This window comes from Solea solea, chromosome 21 (assembly GCF_958295425.1).
Source record: "Solea solea chromosome 21, fSolSol10.1, whole genome shotgun sequence".
In the NCBI taxonomy this organism is placed as follows: domain Eukaryota; kingdom Metazoa; phylum Chordata; class Actinopteri; order Pleuronectiformes; family Soleidae; genus Solea; species Solea solea.
The window spans coordinates 11,230,151-11,250,623 of record NC_081154.1 but is presented as its reverse complement, the minus strand read 5'-3'; the positions used below and the strand labels follow the sequence as shown (position 1 = coordinate 11,250,623).

At 41.3% G+C, this 20,473-nt stretch overlaps 1 protein-coding gene across 15 annotated transcripts in view; it reads left to right on the top strand.

Annotated features, from left to right (window-relative positions):
* The first annotated feature begins 2,777 nt into the window (after window positions 1–2,777).
* The window catches only part of LOC131448728 (calcium/calmodulin-dependent protein kinase type II subunit gamma), a 35,780-nt gene continuing 18,084 nt past the window's right edge, over window positions 2,778–20,473 (top strand). For 6 of the 15 annotated variants that reach the window (XM_058621439.1, XM_058621434.1, XM_058621436.1 and 3 more), the window contains exons 1-7: window positions 2,778–2,993; window positions 5,060–5,154; window positions 13,675–13,734; window positions 16,656–16,710; window positions 16,808–16,873; window positions 18,802–18,874; window positions 20,220–20,322. In XM_058621439.1, coding sequence (XP_058477422.1) covers window positions 2,929–2,993; window positions 5,060–5,154; window positions 13,675–13,734; window positions 16,656–16,710; window positions 16,808–16,873; window positions 18,802–18,874; window positions 20,220–20,322 — 517 coding nt within the window. In that variant the 5' untranslated portion in view covers window positions 2,778–2,928. The remainder of the gene's footprint in view (window positions 2,994–5,059; window positions 5,155–13,674; window positions 13,735–16,655; window positions 16,711–16,807; window positions 16,874–18,801; window positions 18,875–20,219; window positions 20,323–20,473) is intronic. The other 9 variants (XM_058621447.1, XM_058621444.1, XM_058621438.1 and 6 more) reach the window with 2 other exon arrangements.

Below are 20,473 nucleotides of genomic sequence, written 5' to 3'. Positions count from 1 at the left end.
TTTCCGAGTATGAAGGAGAATCTGTGCCCACAAATATGATTTTGTTACCTAAATGTGAGGCCCCGGTGTTTCATGAAGTGTGTGTGTGTGTTTACCCAAATCTCAAGAGGAGTTGATGACTAAACTCTGAGTAAATGTTACCTCCTGATTTTGCTGCGATGTCTGAAACCTTGCCATTTCTTCTTTCAGATGCTGCCGTTGGCGACAGCGATGACTGACATGCTGAGCAGTTGGGGGGCAGTGGCTCAATGCTCCGGGACATCACGACGGTGATGCTGAAACGAGATGTCGCGTCACTCATTCACTTTGCCCCTCATTCAAGACTGTTCCTGCAGAACAGTGAGGAGCGGGACTGCCATGACTCAGCTCTTGGCCCCTTCCACCCTCTCATTTGTGATGTAACAGATGGCTTAACCCCCCTCATTCAGTGCAAATGAAAAGTCATGCCTCGCTAGTGTATGACAGCTAGTGTAGCTCTGATTGCACAATTAGTCCATTCTGGATGCAAACAGAGCTTCACTTACCAAGACAGTCTGACTCCAAAGGGGCTTTGAATCACATACATTTGTGCACAAATCCTGAGTGGGTGTATTCCTGCAAGCTTCAACTGGCTGTGTACATAAAGGGGGATTGACTGAACGCTAGATAGGGTTTTCTTCATCGCTGATACTACTGGATAATTTAGAGGTGCTGAGAGTGTTCCTCACAGCAGGGTGGCATAGGAACGTGTGAGTAGCTGCTCTCTTTGAGTGCGTTTTCCATTGCAAAGTCAAGAGGGGAAGGATTTGACTTCTTTCTCCTGTCGTTGTGAAGTCAAAACCAGCTGGAGTGGAGAGGGCGAGTCTGAAATGTAACACACACTTGTAAGGTGAACGGTGCACAGCCACCCAGGCCCAAGATCAACATGTCCAACTGTGATAATACTCCAATAATGACAATAATGTATAGAATGGAAAATCACACGCAGACTTTCTCTCTTTTCTTGACAGTTTCTGCCGAAACCGCTCCACTTTCTCTTTTCCTCAGCCTCCTGTGCTCTCACTCCTCTTCCCTCCTCTGCTTCTCTGTCTCTCATCAAGTGGGCAAGGCATAGTGTGTGGTTGGTGTGAGATAACAAAGGCTGAGGAGTTCACCATTATATAACTTCTGTGGAGGCTGAGGAGGTGGAGGAAGAGGAGGAGAGGCAGCAGGGTTAGCGCACAGCAAAAAGGAGGGCAGGAGAGGGCCAGTAGCCTACGTTGCAGCGCTTGTTTGTCTTCCACATACACACACACACACACACACACATACACACACATGCTGGCCTCCTTTCCTTGCTCTCCGTCACACATCTCACTGGCTGCCCTTGCAGATACAGTACGGCCTCATAATATTTGAACTTTTCAGTGTTTCAGCTTTGTGTTCCCACACTGACAACCACACGTAAAGATTTTCAAGTGAAATCACCATTTTGCTCGTGCTTCGTTTCGACGACGGACCGTGTCTTGTGTGCAGTAGTGCTGAGCACACACACACACACAAGACCTCTAACTAACTCTCAAGCTCTATGGCTCCCTCCAGCCCCACTGCCTGTCCTCTGATGGCCTCCCACTCATGCCACATTAAACATTTATTGAGGCACTCTGGATTTGTGTGACACCATCTTTTAGCGCCGGCAAGCTAACAGTCCTCACACTGTGGAAAAACATAGATGCATGCTTGTCGGTGTGTGGGAACCTGATACTGCAGCCACACTGCTCCTCTCTACCAATCCCCAGCTCTCTTATACACATACATACATGCACATGCTCTGGAATGCAAATGCAAAATCAGGGGCTCAGAAAAGGCCTGCTCTACTGAGAGCAAGATCTGCATGAATCAATACTGATCCATGGTGTATTCTGTATGTGCGTTTACATAGTCTTATGCTGTGTGTGTGTGTGTGTGTCACAGTTGGCCTTTCTGCTGCAGTAAGGTGTGACCCAGGGTTGGGTGTATCCCAAACAGTGCAGTAAAATGCTGCTGTGATGTTTTACTGCTTTTTTGGCCAGGGAACAGATGGGAGAAGAAACAGTAACTGGATTACAAAGCTATTTTTAAGCCAGGAATATGCACCATCCAGGGACTGTTTGCCTTTCAACAATATGCCTATTTATAATACGTCTATCTATATGTCTACTGCCTCTTTACAATAAGCTTTATATAATCTATTCATGCGATGGTATGGTATATCATATTCTCGTGCACCACGTGAAAAGTACTCACAGCGGATAGATCAAGGTGGATTTCCTTCACTGGCATAATCGGAAATGGATAATCCGTAAATATTTCACTTGAGAGACTTGAAAAGTAAGATTTTTTGATAACCTATGTACATTTTTGTCACTTTATTAGCATGTTATGGGAACATTTTTAGTAAGGTAATATTTTTGCAACATTACTATAATAAGGTTTTTTGTATTGTACAATGTTTTTGTAACACTGGGAACAATCAGTCCATGATTCCGCAGAAAACTTGCACATAGCCCGCCCATTCACCTTTTTTTTATTAAAAGACACACACAATAAATAAAACATATTTTCACAATAATATCGTGAATCGCCATTATGTTTGGTCAAGACAATTGTGGCAGGACATTTTCATAATGGACCCAAGACAATTCTGTCACTTCTTGAACCAGAGGCCTTGTTCTCGTGCTGTAGGAGTCCATTCTCGCGAGAATTCCTCCCCTTTACCACACACACACACCAATATCATCATCACTCCTCCTCCTCTCCCCAGCCCCTCCCTTTCCGTCTCTGCTCGCTTCTCTCCTCTTCAGCCTTCCCTGCCTGTCAGAAAGGTGTTCCAGTGTAGTGGAGGCTAGGTTACCCTCCTCCCGGACCCCGTACGAGAGCCAGCCGCCGTCGTACACCAAGGCTCGGGCTCGCCCTCTCACGTCTCTGACCATGGCAACCCCCGCTACTTCCACCAGGTTTACCGACGAGTACCAGTTGTACGAGGAGCTCGGGAAGTAAGCAGCAGCCGTAACGTTATAACAGTGTGCATCGTGTTTGTCTTGTCGTTTCGTCCCCCACCCCCGCAACCTCGCCTCACATTATTTCTGCCTAGCCCGCTAGCTGCGGAAAGCTAACCAACATAGCTTACACGCGAGTCATGCTGATTGTTGCAATGGTTGTGTCAGTGGATTTTGGCTGGTGTTTGTTGCAGTGGAGCAGTGTGGATAAATAACCGCTGCTGTCGTCTGACTAGCTCCACCGCATTAACAGATCAGCGCACTGACGCTCAGTCACTACCCAGCGAGCTGCCATGCTGATATTGATAAACTAGCCGAGTTAGCCCGCTAGCGTCGCGTCTTTTAGTCGCTAATGGTGATGAATGTAAAACACAAAGCCTGGTGCATTACGAGCTGTTAGCCCCTTTGTGTTTTCGCTAGCCGGTGTTTTTTCTGGTCTGGTGGATTCATCCGCGGGGCCCCGGGAGACGCTGCAGACGCTGCTCTGTGACATTTTCACCGGCCCACGGCTCTGACAGCTCCGTGCGGGCTGCCTTGTCAGAGCAGAGGCTGTGGTCGGCAGCTAACAAGGCCGATCACTCCACCCCCCAACCCCCCCACCCACCCCGAGCAGCTGCAGATGATTTGTGTAACCGTGTTGAATAACGTTACTTACCGCTGGACCACTCTTTAAGGTGGTTATTGGGTCCAGGATGTGTTGATTTATATGTTTGCAAATGTAAGAATCATACGCCCCGCACAGCAGCTGTCCAAATCATGACGTTATTAATAATATGCATTTTGTCGTTGTGTGATCAGAGAAGCAGTGACAGTTTCAGAGGTAGATTTTTGCGTCTACTGTGCGAGTGGTAATGGCGTATTTTTATCGGTACTTTGATGACGGCAAGAAAACTGGGCCACTACCTTCCCTGTTTCATCATCAACATCATCATCAGTTGCAGCAGCATCTGATATTCTTGGTCAGTGGTTAGACCCAAAGCAACAGTAGCAAGGCGACACTGACTCAATAAAGGTACACCGCGCTTAATTTCCAGCTGCCATTTCCAATATCTGCGTTTTAAATGACAGCAATTGTGCCATGGCTTGCACACCTACACACCCTCCTCCCGAGCCTCATCTAGACTGACCACTTGCCTCTCAGCCTCTATCCGCTTGTTAATGCATTTTGCTCTGTCATAGGTTATTAACGTCAGCCGCACTGGGTTGCACTTCTGTCACCTGTCACCTATCGTCTACTGGTAAATAATTGAAACTAAGAACTGAGTGGAAGGAACAGAGTGCAGCTCTGAAGTAGCAGCAACCCTCCATGTGTGATCAAGAGCAGTAACAAACAGCCTTCTTCTTTCAGGAAAACTGTGGAGGGTCATGCTGCAGGTGGTGATCATTAGCACCATGACAATCATTAGCACAATTACCCTTTTTTTCTGTTATGCTGAAAAACGGTCACCTCTGAAGCTGGTAGCTTGAAAATATAGTGTGTGGATTCAGGTCAGAATGAAAATCATCAAAGGGGGGGTTGTTTTATAACGTGTTATGCACTTCCTTTTTGCTGGAGTAGCTTCATAAAAGCACATTGTTACCTAGTGAGTGCATTAAATGTTGCCTATTGTCGATCGCAATGAAGCCCATTCATTCTTTGTGAGGGTTGTTGGAAATGTAATTTCATTCAGAGCAGTAGGTTACATCGTATTGTGTGCCGGTCATAGATTAGCAAACGATGTGGCTCTTCATTTATAATCCAAAACCTGAACTGATATCAGCAGCACTCATGTTGGAGAAGCTTGTTACATTGTTGCTCATCTTGGGTATTGTTGCTCATGTTTTCATGTTGTATACACTGATGCTGTGATAGAAATGACTGCTAAGTGTGTGTGTGTGTGTGTGAGTGTGAGAGGGAGCAAGTTTGTTAGCATATACAAACAAACCCCTGCCACACGTGTGGATGCAGTTTCAAATGTCATAGTCTGTGTGTGTTTGTAGGAGGGAGAGAGAGAGAGAAAGCAAGCAAGCTTGCGCATGTGAAATGGAATTGATTATTGGTTGTTGATGTTCTTTCTTCTTAGGGGAGCTTTTTCAGTGGTGCGTAGGTGTGTAAAGAAGTCATCAGGACAGGAGTATGCTGCAAAAATCATCAACACTAAGAAGCTGTCTGCAAGAGGTACGATAGCACACACACACTCACACTGACTCTATGTATTGGTTTGTATGTGATCTGCTTTGGAAAGAAACACAATATGCTGTATATAATTTACATTTTTTCAATATTGCCTTATATTATCATACAGTACTATTTCTGCCAATGTGCATGGGTTACATAACTGGAGATATTCTAATGAATTTAACCTCATCCTATAGATATAGGAATCTTGTAAAATCAATATTATGAAGCAATTCATATTTGTAGTGTTAACATAAGGGACGTACAGTAGAAGGTGTTATTGTCCTGGCATTGTGTGACATCTTTACTGCCCCATCTTTCATCTCACTGTATACATCTGCATTCATCATTGCCTAGGCTTATTTAAAAGTATGCATATAAACAAGAGTCTCATTTTTTTCAGCAGTTGGAATACCTTATTCAATCATTGTGTCTATGGAGAGTTTTAACTTCTGGGTGATGTATAATGGCTAGGGCTGCAGCTTAAAATCATTTTTATAATTCTTAAAAAAAAACGGATTGTTTTTCCGATTAATTGACTAATCATTTGGGCCATAAAATGACCTCAAAATAATGTCTTGTTTGTTCACAAACCAAGATTATTCAGTTTTCTTCATTATATGTAAAGATACCAGCAAAAATTCACATTTTAGAAGCTTAAAAACTAGAGCGCTTGTTTAAATTATTAAAAAACTTGAATCGATCAAAACAGTTGATTCATTTAATAATCCATTAATAATCGATTAATCGTTGTAGCCGTAATAATAACCCTCCATTTACTGTATTGAATAAATGTCAATCTTTCCTCTGTAGTATCATTTACTGCTGTACAATGAATTGATGGATTTCGGAGGAGCTTGTCATGGCTAGTGCACAAGGATAGGATGGAAATAAAGCAATAAAAATTGGAAGACATTATTGATCCATCTTTTGTATTGCCTTGTTAATTTGTTGCCTTGCTTGGTGTATTCACACAACTCCACCATCCACTCCTGAAATGAACTGTTATGGTGCCGTGTGCGTCTCCGCGTAGATCCACACCCACATCCACACTGCACTTGGCTGTTGTGGCAAGCCACATTGTATTGATAGTGCAAATTCTAGTCTGTGTCGGAACCTCCCCCACCTTCAGACTCAGGTGCTTAATTGCCTTCTCCTTTTTGTGTCTAACGGATTAGAAACTTACTCCTTCCTGCCATTCACACACACACCTGGCTTCATTTGTTCTCCTTACCTGCACACTCTCTCATTATCTTTGTGCCTCACTCACTCATTGCCTTTCTCTTGTCTTTCTGCAAAGGGGGATTGGTCTGTATTGAGGCTAATCCACTTATGCTAAATGTATCTCATCAACCACTAAGACCTCATGGATTCCATAGGCACCGTCATGTTTGCCTGTTTTTGTCTGGGGGTCTGTATGTGTGTGAATGAGAGAACGCTAATAGAAAGCTAATAGAGCATGTCTGTATTGTAAAGCAATTGTAAGTCTGTTGTAATGCTGTTATTGTTCTATCAGTGTCATCCAAGTGTCCATACAGGGCAGGGTATTAATGTCCCACCAAGGAAACGTAAGGGCTCAGCAGAAAACTGTTGGCTCTTCATTGGGGCAGGGAGCACAATGTAGGCCTGTGTGCATCTGTGTGTGTTTGCCAGGGGAGAAGAAAGCCAGCCAGAGGAGGAGGAGGAGGAGATTTTTAAAAGTATAGTCTTGCAAGGAGATCAGTGACACTCTGCACCAGGAAAGAAAGGTGAAATGAGAACCAGACACTATAGAGTGAGCAAAGGTGGATTTTGTGCCATGGGAATAATTGTGGTAGGCTGCTTGACTGATGCTAGATGTATCTACATGCATACTAAACATGTCCACACACTGAGGCATCCAGTGCGTGAGCCGGCAGCTTGCCCAGTAGGATTTGGCTGGGTTTTTTTTTAGCCCGATGGGGTGAGTGTGACCTCACGCGTGGCCTGGTGGGTAAGTCTCTCAAAGCTGTGGTAAACACTGCAGTAATCTGAGGAGGGGGGAGGGGGGAGAGGGAGGCAAGCAGTTAGGCAGGCAAGGAGGGAGATGAAGGAAGGAAATGAAACAAGGAAGGAAGGAAAGAAGGAAGCGGGGGAGAGAGGTCATGGATGTAGGCAGTTGGCAGTGGGACAGTCCAGCCTACAGGCAGTTGAAGGTGGATATGAGTGGGCAGTGGTATACACAACACTCCCACACTCTCAAAACGAGCACCTGATTTCAGAAATATTGTTTGCTGTGTTTTTTTTTTTATCGACATATTATCTCTTTTTTGTTCGAATTTATTAGACTATTAGTTTCAGATGACAATTCACAAATTGCTGTGTTGGTGTGTTACGACTTTGCAGAGATGGAATGCTCTGTTCTATTTTGTTAAGTCAAGTGACTGCAAAGTAAATGGCTGCTGCATTGTCTACTGCAACACTGTGTGTGTGTTTGTGTGTGTCTGAGAGAGAGAGAGAGAGAGAGAGAGAGAGAGAGAGAGTGAGTGTGAGTCAAAATGAGAGAGACGATCCACTTTGATGCACCACCCTAGTACTTCTCCTCAACGTTGTTTTCGTGTCCTACATTTAGTGTCCTGGGGGCTGTACAATTGTCCTCGTGAAAATAATTCAAGTTGTAGTACTCAACTAATATTATTTATTGTTCAGCAATTTCCCCCAAATCCTTCCGCCTTGGCTCATTTTCTGCAGCCAAACTCTTGTTTCCTAATTATTGTTGCCAAATCACGGAGATTCAGCCATCATCTCCCTTGACTATTACCTGGGTTCAGACCTCGTAATCACTGCCTCACTTGTTTTTGATTTGCACAGTTATTCAGACAGATTTGCTGTTGTATTTTCCCTGGATGGGGAAGCAGCTGATTATTGAAAGCTTTGTCATACGGATTATGTATAGAGGACTTCATCTTCCAATGTAGCAAGTTACCTAGCTTTATACATGAAAAACAATCACATAGGAATGGCTGCAAAAAGCAACAAATTGAGATGATAATGCAAGTTTCTTAAATCCCCATGAAAGTCTTAGCAACATATACCACGATAGACTGATTTTGGCTGACTTGAAATAAGATGCCTGATTCTCAGACTACTGCAGAGTGCATTTCCTCCTATTGATTAAGAAAAACAGATGCTCTAGCTTTGTCCTAATTGGTGGTGTGTCATGGTTACCAATGTGACCATAATGGCAGTTGATTTTGCAATTGAAAATTCAATTTCTGATTCTGCAGAACACTACCAGCATGATTTCGACATTCTGTATGCAAAGTCAGAGCAGCAACAATTCAATTGCAATATCTTCTGACAGTTTTTCATAATATCCTCTTCACATGTAAATATAAGGAACATAGTTGTGTTGTGAGGATTTAAAGATCCATTGTGTAAGAATTTGTGCCAATGGTGAAACTGTATTGTAACAAATGAAGGAGTCCTCCACTCTGGCTTTGAAATAAAAAGTGACAGCCCTTGTCCTCCACTTGCCTCTCATTTTACTCCATGCATCAGGGAACTATGGTGGCCTTTGCACAGCGAAAGGATATTGTCTTTCTTTGTTTGTGGATTAAGTTTCACTTCAAACATAAAACACATTCTCTGGCTGGTTGTCAATTGGAGCTGCTGTAGAAACATGGTAGCCTCCATAATGCAAGACCGTGTCCTACATATAAGTCTTATTCTGAGGCAAAAAACTGGATTAATATTTTAAACTGAGTTTGTACTTAAATGAACACACTTAATAGTAGTATATTCAATTTTGCTAGTAAACCCTTATAATTACAATACAAGTCCTGTTATGCACTGAACCTTCTAATATTGTTTTTATCTTTTTAAATTTGTGTTAATTTACAAATTAGTTGGAGAAGTGTAAGCAAGGGGGTTGTAGTTGGCTCAGGTATGTCTCTGATAATAGCATTGTATATTATGTAATATATCACACTGCAATGACACATTACAAATATGTTATTGTGTAAGAATCATATGAAAGTACAGAACATGTCTTTTTTTATTCATTAATGCCATTGATGGAAATTGATTAATTGCATTGTTATTGAAGACTTGCATCATAACCTTTTGTTCCCAGTGTTCAAAAGATCCCACTGCCATAAACATGGACATGACTATCCATTCATTTAGCCAGTCATGCTGCAAATCCTCCGATTGTTGCTCAGGGTGAAATTGGTGTTGAAATTAATATTTGAATGACTGATTTAAGAGAATTTCAGTCTCTTTCTCACTAAGCAGAATTTAAAAAAATGGACCAAAAAATACCTGCACCCAGTTTTCAGTCAGGTTTAAGTGTGAATTTTTAGAATAAATAAGCCACTTCCTGTGTCTAGGTCTTGTAAAGCTGTGTTGAGACAAAATGGATCATCAGTTGGATCATCAAAGTAGTAATACTTTGTTTAATATTGTTTAAAGGAGACATCTAAAACTGTCTAGAATAACATACGATGAGATAACATCAATCTGATTTTGTGCATTTTTTCAAAATATCTGAAAGGATATTGTCAGAGAGTAAAATGTGGTGTTTGTGGCAAACTTTTATCATATGAAAACCACTGCAGCCATGTCAGTATTTTGGGATGATAAAATGGCGCTTGATTTTTGACAGTGTTTTCTAGCTGTCATAGTTTGTATTTTAACTTGCCTCAAACAGAATGAACGGGGTCCTCAGTCAGACCGTTGGCTTTATTTGTGTCACAGAGAGAGACGGGCACGTGTGTCGAGTCCACTCCATCCTCCTCAGCTGATTTAAAATGGCTGTGGGCCCGCCCCATGGCAGAGCAGATGGCCAATTAGAGATCAGCAGGAAGTGCCAGTAATTAGCCTCCAGCTCTTTCTTTCCTGTCTTCTTCCACCACACACACTCACACCAACAAATAAGGAGGTTGAATGAACTAGTGAGTGCTGCAGTGACACTTCACTAGGGAAGTCAGCTATGCAGACACACACACACACACACACAGGAGCAAATGGACGTTCCATGCAATCGTCCCCCTTTGCTCTGTCTGTCCGTTCATCAGTTCAGGGTTACTGAAGTAATTAGAGTTAGAGTTTTGCGTCACTCCCTCATTTGCTCTCTTTGTCTTGATGAGGGAATTCCATACCTGCAGGGAGACAACGAGGGAGAGTGGAGGAAGGCATATGTGAAGATGGTAGAACCGTCTTATACGACAGAAGGCAGATTATAAAAACGCCTGACAGCAGCATGAAGACATGTCCATGTCGGCAACAAGTTAGTGATAAGTCAAGCAGAGAGACAGTTACAGGCAGTAACTGTGTTAAGTGCAGTAATGGGCTCTTATTTGTATGCCTGTACATTATAATGTATTGCATTTGTTGAGCAGTTGTATAAGGTCCTTGCCGATTGCTCAGCAACAGCATGTGAATTTTATCTGAGGCTGTTGCTACATTGGGGAAATGAATGCAAATCTTATTGAGGCTACGTGTGCGTTTGTGTGCTCACGCCTGTGTGTGCGTTCTGCATGTTGCTGTGGGGTTTAGTTGGCTTCACTACACGATTACACATACATCCCCGCAGTATTACTGGATCTCCTTACCCCAAGTGACCTCTGACCTCATCAGCATGTGGCTACACACTCCCAAAGGCTACATTCAGATTACCAGGCTAAAGTGACTCATATCCGATATTTTGTTTCCATTGATCTGAGTGGGGTCACTTTTTTTGTCTGCGCTGTGTGGACACAGGAAATCAATCCTCAACATAACTTGCTTTTAATATGTGGTCCAAGATCAGATATATATTCACGATGTCTGCTTGCGATGAGACCTGATTAGGAACAGCCATATCAGAATTAGATTTTTTTTAATTATTTTTCATGTCGGACATAAACCCAATACAGTTGTTTTAAAACTTTTGAAACTGACTAAGCTGTCAGCAAAAAACAATATGCTGATGCTCCCACTTAGCCATAACCAGCCATTTTAAAATCATATCTACTCCCATAAATATTCTACTTCCATAAAAGAATGTTATGTAATAACATAATGTTAAATGCTGTTGCTGCTTTTTATTTACATTTTTGTCTGTGCAGTCCAGTGATTTTGACCATTGTCGGACCAATACTGTTGCTTAGTATTGTGTTGGTTCATCCTTAATCACAATCAAGATGACCTTTTGCATTTAAGCGTGCACTAAGAATTGTTGTCATTGAATTGCAGCGCAGCAAAGCCAAACAACAATGCAGGATAGTGCTGTCAGCAAGAGTTGACTCGCAGCTATGTTTTCTGTTGTTGTTGTTGTTGTTGTTGATGACGCATGCAAAAAGGTTTCACGATGCACATGTGTGCAGTTTCAGAGGGATGTCGCGTTTGCATTTATGTCAAATGCAAGACACTCATGATGACTATGAGTTATGAGTGTTATGTTATTATTGAGCAGTCAAATCCCATTTGTAGCGAATCGTACTTCAACTGTGTGGCTTATAAGGTGAACGTCGTCATAGTGGTGATAGGGAGTGTGGTTTACACACTGACATGTTCAAACACACATGCACCTATACTACTGCTACAGGATTTGGCCAATCCTTCAAACAAGGATGTTGGTTTAGACATGAGGCACATGCGTTCCTGCTTGCATCCCCTCCCATCAAGAAGTGCAAACACGGCAACAGTGTAGTATAATTTCACACTAACCCCTTTTAGACACACACACACACACACACACACACACACACACACACACACACACACACAGAGGTTTGCGCAGCTTTTCCTCTTAGGTCACTGCATTGGCTTCCATTCAGTTGGACAGCCTACTACACAAAGTGTGATCCTGAACCTAAACCATAACCAGTTAATGCCTAATCTTAACAATTCAAATCTTAGACATAAACTTATCCAGTTCTTAACCAGGACTAGGTGATGGTTATTTGGTTATGCCAGAAAAGGTCCTAAAAAATACCTAAATACAAGTACACATGTACAAACGTGTGCACCCCATTGCTACACACAGCCTCATTAATTTGCATGCTCAGTTTAATGAACTTAAATAATATCACACATGAGATCAGTGGAGCTCTCCTTGTCACGTTACCTTTCAGAAGCAAATGAGGCTGCTCAGTTTGAACAGTTGTCACCATGGTCAAAGTATTTGCATTTATGTACACAAAGACAAATTTGTCCCCAAATATTTACTTAAGCACTTCGTAACACATGTTTACATACATAATTTAAGTTTTTCTGGTTGATGCTCAAGATAGTAGTCACGATAAATTAGAATGCAAGTGGGTTAAATCAAGTATGTTAGCAGTTAGCAGTATGATATGTACGTGTACATTAATTGACATATATATCATATTATTATAAGCATGTTTTAAGGCAAAGCGTTAATTATGGTGTAAACAGTGAAGTCAAGAGTTACAGCTTTGTGAAAATGAATCATAGGTCACAGGTGAAAAATGTTTTCTGATTGAAAAGCAAATTGTTGTATTGCAGTTTTTTACGTTGGTGTGTGTGAGGCATCAGGTGGCGAGGTGTTGGTGCCATACAATCACATCTACGTCCCCTTCCCTCGCCCGCATTTCCTGTCTATCTTTTTGGTTGTAGCCGCTAATGAAATTGAGTTCAAATGTTAATAAAATTAACAAAATGGCATGAGTATTATTGTTTCACATTATTTTTTTTCAATTATTTTGTATGCCCCATACAGTAGTGATTGCTGCTACTGAAACGTACTCCTGCTATCTTTTCAAAATAAAAGCATGTATGGCCCATCACCTCTACACATGTCTGTGTTTCTCAGTATAGCAGTGTAGAGCTGAAACAATTAATCGGTGAATCGATTATTAAATTAATCGACAACTATTTTGATAATCGTTTAATCGGATCAAAGCTTTTTTCATGATTAAAACAACATTTCCGATTGTTTAAGCTTCTTAAATCATTAAAAGTTAATCATTTTGGTTTGTGGACAAAAGAAGACATTTGAGAACATCATCATTTCCAGGTTTGACAAACACCACTCAGCATTTTTTTAAGGTTTTCTGATATTTTATGGACCAAGCGATTAATCAAGAAAATAATCGGCAGATTGATCGATTATGAAAATAATCATTAGTTGCAGTTCTATAGCAGTGTTTGTTTTGGTGTCTGTAATGGAACAGTGATGTGTTGTGATAGACAGAGGGAAGATGGAATTGAGATGGCAGTGAACCTTAGGTTAAGGATTTTTCCCTTGGTTCACTTGAAACACGAGTGAGATGAAAAGAATGTTGAAAGAGAACGTAAGGTTAAGGAATTAACCTCAGTTTTCTAAAACATGGGTGAAGCAGTGAGATAAATGAATGTTGGAAGATAGCAGTTGCAATATGGACATCCTTTCAGAAAGCTCTGCAGGCTCACCGGAGGCACTGGGGGTAGGTCGGGGGGGAGGGGGTGTAGTGAAAGTAGCACTGTTTTGGTGACAGAAGTTGCACACTGGAACTGGATTTTTTTGCACTGTAATAGTAACTTGTTTTGATAAACTGTGAAATTTTCTCTCCTCAGACCATCAGAAGCTGGAGAGAGAGGCTCGGATCTGCCGTCTCCTGAAGCACCCCAACATTGGTGAGTTATTGTGTAATGTTTCAGTCTGTATTTACATTTAGTTTCTCCTTTTTCAAGGATAAGTGTGTTCACTGCACCACTCCAGTACAAACATTATTCAAAAGAGAAAAAAGTGTAGATTAAGATTATGATAAGTTTCTGAAGTGTATATACAGAACATCCAGAAAGTCACATATGCTAGCTTTACTATTACTGCACTACAAAGTAAACTGAGTGATGATTTTGATGGTTGAAATGTGAGCAGGCAGTCATCCCTAACTGCAAATAGTGACAGTTGGCGATGAACGGTTTTATCTGCACCATATCGGTATTGGCAAATATTGGCTTTTAAATGTTAATGCAGTGTCAACACACAGAGATCCCTCGATGTGGTTAATGTCTAAAACAGTAGGCTGAATGAGCTGCTGCCTCCTTGACTTCTGTGCCCTATACATCTGTGACATTTTTATGCTTATTTTTGAAAATGTGTATCTACACCTGCTGCAATATGAATATGAAAAATATTATGTTAATTTCACTGCAGAAGAAACTCGATGACCTCGAGGAAAAATCCATACGTAATTGGCCCAAGCACTATATTGGCATATCGGATATAGGCAAAAGTCCAATAATGTGTGTCCTTAGTTATAGTTCAATAAATTGCAGAGTCTTGGATGGATGCATGACGCCTGTTTATAATATACTATAAATTATCAGAGTCTTGTATTAGCAAGTTCAAGAATGGCTGGCTCACAAAGTTGGTTATTGACCAACTTGTTCCTCTGTTCAGTTAGCTACATTTGATGAATTAAATGAGTTAATGAGAGTGTGTACATAAAAACACTGTAATGGAAATATTTAAATGATCTTAATGAGTCTAAAACCCAAACTAACATTTTAGTGTTTTTCTAAATAATGTCTGACAAGAAGATCTTTTTTCCACATGTTAGGTTTTTGATCTGATCCTCTAAATGTAACCTGTTTGCTATGCAGGATAGGTTACCATGGTGATCTGTCTCAGTTAAAAGTGAGCCAGCTTGGTTAAAAAACACTGACTAAAATACCAGACTGTTGTTTAGCAAAATTGATGGCTGGCAGCTCTCTGTTGTCACCAGTATTTTACCTGTACAACCTCTACATGCTAACAGCTCAGGACTGCAAGCTTTGTTGGGGTTTTGTGCGTCTGGCTCACATTAGTACAGGACAAACCTGTATTGTGTTGCAACATAAAATAAAATGCTAATGTGAATGAGGAGTGGCTGAGTGTTTCATGTGATGATGCAGAAGTTCTGTCAGACATGTTTATGAGAAATGCCCTCTGCTCTCTTCACTGTGGATTTCTCAACTTCTCGGCCCATAGGTGTGCTAATTGTCATTATTTTATATTACAGTGATAATTAAAAAAGTGTTAAGTGGAGATAAGTGCTATAGGGCACAAAGAAGGAAAATTACCTTCCTTTCACACTGCTTTTTTCTTCCTGTATCCTAGTTTTCTGTCCTCCAGGCACTCATTTGCCCCTTGCCTACATTGGTTGTTTTTTTTCCCCCTCCTTTATAGATTTTTTTTCCCTCTTTCTTGTCCTTTCTCCTCTTTCTTGACATATTTGGCATTATCTGCATTTAAACTTGGGACAAAGGAGGGCACAGAAAAGAGACAGATGGAGAGACGAAAGCAGGAGGAGTGGGAGCCAGATGGAGAGAGAGTGAAAAGATGGGAGGAGGAGGAAAGAGCAGTCGCTCTTGTTTCTTGCTGCAGGGCCATCCTACTTCATCTTATTATACAACTGATTTTCATTTTATATAATGATAACTGTGGCTCCCCTGACACTAAACCTTAGCTGCATCTTAGGCATCCTCTAAAGCCTGGCTCCTGTTGCTGGGATTTTGCTTTGTCATTCTGCTGCTGTTAAGTTACATTGACAGTTACCATCCAACTGCAGTATCCTGGTAATGTGAGCTCATTACTGTAATCACTACTTTAATTTTTCTGTTTTCACCCAATCACTCACTTGTCTCCATCAGTAAACAGGATTTTTGTGATTAAAACATGTTCCTCTCTCCATCGCACTCATCACCTGTGAATGTTTTTAATGAAATTTGCAAAGTTTGCAAAACTCCACCTTTTTAGACGGTTAGCACCTTGGTTCTTGGATTAAGAACAGCCATCTCCCTTATGGGGCTGCTATAAATTGTCATGGATTGTAAGTGAACATGGAAGAAGGAAGCATAAATTTGCCTGACAGGGCGGTAACATGACAAGACTGAAATTTACTGCACAATAATCATTATTGTAGCTTCGGTGTCCACTGAAAACCATCTTATTATTGTTATTATTGGCACAAATATATCAGTACCTACTCACTGGTATCAGGGTGTCATAGTAGCTTAATTTTGAGGCTCAGTAACTTGTATTGTATTACAATCCTGGTCTGATTGTACCAAGATGCCTGTTGTTGTATTTCATACTTCTCACTATCCTGCCTCCAACATAAACCTGCATTTACACGGCACATGCTGGTAACAGAAGAAACACCCATTCTGATTTGGTCATGATAAATATGTGCATGTGTCAGCCTGGTACTACAGTTTGAAGAGCATCAATCCTTGGAACCTGTGGTTTATGTATGAGAGAAATTGAATATGTCTCTTCTTTTGCTGCATGACCGGCTACAATCACTGTTCAGGGATTCCTTACTAAATTGCACTAATCAAAGTGTGGGGTTTAATTGTGCTCATTCCCCTAACCATTAGATGTGCTAGTCAGATCAAAGCAATCAGAAAGAAATGTATATGTCAGCTATAGTTAATTGTTAAGTACATTCTTCCCTTTTAAACAATTTTGTTATGGTGTTCCTCTGTCTCTGCGGATGAGGGGGGAAACCGCAATTCTTTAATTTGCCTGACTCCTGCCTTTCTGTGTGTCTGCCCGCCCTCTGTTGCAGTGAGACTCCATGACAGCATTTCAGAGGAAGGCTTTCATTACCTAGTCTTTGACCTGTGAGTATATTCTCTACACACATGGTGACATTTAATCCATGCATGCGGCTGTGGTTTGTTTGTGTATGCTAACAAATTCTCCCCCCCATCTGTCCAGGGTGACAGGAGGAGAGCTCTTTGAAGACATTGTAGCCAGGGAGTACTACAGTGAGGCTGATGCCAGGTAAGCACGTCACATGGAGCCGCTGCTCACATTCACATGCACACACAATGAGCAGCAAACATGCAGCTTAATACCATTAAATATATGAATTCTGTCTCTCTCAGTTTATGAATGTGGACGCACAGGCGTCATATGGTGGTGGGTGTAATTGGTTTTCTTGTATTCTTGTCAGCAAATGATTCTCCCCGTCAACAGGTGAATCAATAAACTTGTCTCTTCTCTCTATGGCCGCTTGCATCACTCTACGTCCTCCTACATATACTGTGAGGCAAAAATGCCACACACCTTTTTTCCAATTCTATTTTGGAGCTTTTCTGTTTTTCTTTTATTTTCTTTGTAAAGGGACTATTTGTGGATTTGCGTTTGTGATGTTGTATCAGGTGTTTTTTTTACGTGATATGGAATTTTGTTGATGTTGACATTTATACTTTCTCCACTCCTTCTCTGCCTCTTCCTTTATTTTCCCCCTTTTCCTCTCTGGCTTTGCGGTCTGCGGCTTATGAAGTCTGTTGCTCAAATGGATTAGGGGTCTTTGTCTGTTCATACTCATGGGGGGGGGGGATTTGAAACACACACACACACACAATCCAAGGCCACATGGATTGGGCCTGACCTTTGACCCATTAACCTTTCTCGAGCCAAACCTTAAGCAGTGAGAATCGTGGAGCCTCACACCACAGTGTGTAGGACTGTAATAATGTGGTCGGGTAGTGGCTTGAAGGCAAAGACTCATTGAAAGTCCTATCACGAGTGAACACACTCACCAACTAGTGTGAAAACATGCTCACTATCCAGAATTGAGAAATATGGCAAAGGTATTAGTGGCAGCTGAATTGACGCCCCCATTATTTAAATTGCTACTGGGATAGAGATTTATTGACTGTGTGGTATAAAGCCTCCCACACCACTTTCTGAGTATTGATTTTTTTTTAAACTACAGAACGTGGATAATGCCTTTGAAAAATATTAGTGATTTTATGTAAAATGGCCACATCGCAATGTGTATAGAGTAAATACATTTAGGCTGGATTTAACATTAATTGGTTTATAATATAATGGAGGTGGTTTCCAGTTTTGCATCATTTAATCCTGACACCCATTTTCATTATCAAATGATCAAAGGGTTACTGTATGTTCTCAGTCACCTGTTATGTGTTTGAAATGTCAGGGACGGCCGCAACAATTATTTGATTCATCTGTTATTAATCTAAAATTACTAGATTAATCGAGTAATTTTTTTTTTTTTCAATAATTAAAAGCATTTAAACAAGTTTTCTGATTTTTCAGCTTCTTAAATGTGAATATTTTCTTGTTTGTTTGCAACAAAGAAATCATTACAACTGATTCATTTTGATTTGTGGACATAACGAGACATTCAAGAACATCAACAATTCCAATACCGATCGACATTTTTCAACATTTTCTGACATTTTACGGACCAAACGATAATTGACAGATTGATCGGTTATGAAAGTAATTGTTAATTGCAAACCTTATGTCAGTAAATGGTGATAAATGTCCATCACACTTTTCTAAAGTTGAAGTTTTAATGATGCTTCGATTGTGCCGCAAACAGATGTTCATCTTACAATTGTATGAAAAGAGAAATGATCAAATTGTTGGTATTTGATGTAAAATGGCTTAAATGATTGATCAAAAATGTTTTTTTCTGTTGATTTTATCTATATTTATAAATACAGATAAATATATATTATATTTTAAAACCATATAAATATTGTACCAATTTCTGAAGGCAGTTGTTTCATAGTGTCTGTTATATATTGATCTAGAGTGATATCATTCTTTGTAACCAGACTATAATCCACCCGGCAAAGAAGCTCATGACAGACGAATCTATAGATATGTTTTTGTGTTGATGGCCAGTAAGTGACACGTCTCTCTCTCTCTCCTATTCTCTCTCAATGTAGTCATTGCATTAGTCAGATCTTGGAGAGTGTCAATCATATCCACCAGCATGATATTGTGCACCGAGACCTCAAGGTGAGTAGCTGCCCTGTTACCATGACAACCACACACTCACACACCTCTGCTCGTGGCCATGGCAACACACAGATTGCTCTGGCTTTCTCTCTGTCTCTATCTCTGCGTTTCTGCTTCCAACCCTTTTTATTTTTCCCCTGCGTCTCTCTCTCTCTCTCTCTCCCTCTTCCATTTACTGTTTTTTTTTTTACCCTCTACTCCTCTTATCTGTTCCAAGATCTGTCAGGCTTGTCTGTCCTTGACCACAACTCTCTGTATGCACACGTGTGTGTGTGTGTGTTCATGTTGAGCACAGAGATGGTGAATCATGGTCACGTGGAGGGGTCTGTCTCTCACCAGTGGCAAGGAAAAGACAAGGACTCAAGCCACACATATGTGCAGGGACACGCATACACAGGAACACACGCTCTATACTGTTGCGAAGGGGGTCTATTATCAGAGAAGAGGTGAAGCCGTAGATGAACCTCGGGAGTTGCCAGGACAACCTGCATGACGTCACACCACCCATGCAGCACGAGGGGAGGGGCTTGAGTTGTCCCAAATTGCTGATAGGTTCAAATCCACTGAGGGGATGAAGAGAGCAGTTTTGTTCTTAACCCAGTTTCAGGTGATGATGATGATGATGATGATAATAATAATACTGGTAGGAGGGACTTTAAAAATATGTTTTGAAATGTATTTTCAAGGAGACACTGCAAGGTGTGGGAAAAAACAAGGGACTAGGGGGAGATAGCTCAAACTCGTGTGGGTGGCTTTTGTATGTAGGTTTGTGCGCGTTGTGTCAGAGTATAACGCTATTTCCTCAAGCTCTGCCTGTCTGATTTGTTGGCCTTTTATCCTGAGTGGGCTTTTACTGCGGCCCTTTATGTCTTACTGCCCAAACAACGGCCATTTAGAACGCTGCCACACACGCAGCCTCTCGCTAAGTACACTTTCCATTTAGCATGCATTCTGCAGTGCTGCCGAAATGACTCCCGAGTGGTTTCTATGACTACGAACCCATGCCCATATATGGCACTATGGAGATTCTCAACCACCCATTCTCTCCCTTCCTCCTCAGTCTCTCCATCGCTTTCTCACACCTTTACCCCGCCCCCACACGAGCTGTTTCGAATACATCAAATATAAATATTTCTGAGAACCTCACTGAAGACAGCCTGTCACTATATGTCTCTCACTTTCTTGATCTCTTGTCCTACATTCTGCTTCACTGTGTGTGTGTGTGTGTGTGTGTGTGTGTGTGTGTGTGTGTGTGTGTGTGTGTGTGTGTGTGTGTGTGTGTGTGTGTGTGTGTGTGTGTGTGTGCGTGTGCGTGTGTGTGTGCGCATGCATGTCTCCCTCTCAGCCTGAGAACCTGTTGTTGGCCAGTAAGATGAAGGGAGCTGCAGTGAAGCTGGCAGACTTTGGCCTTGCTATTGAAGTACAGGGAGACCAGCAGGCTTGGTTTGGTAAGAAAACACAAACGGTGATGCACACACATCAAATGTGCTGGACTCATTATCTGACATTTCGTTTGGATGATTATTTGGTAATGCATAGTTTCTACATTTAAGTCTACATATTACTGCTGAACAGCAACAGTCTTTTATATACAGTATA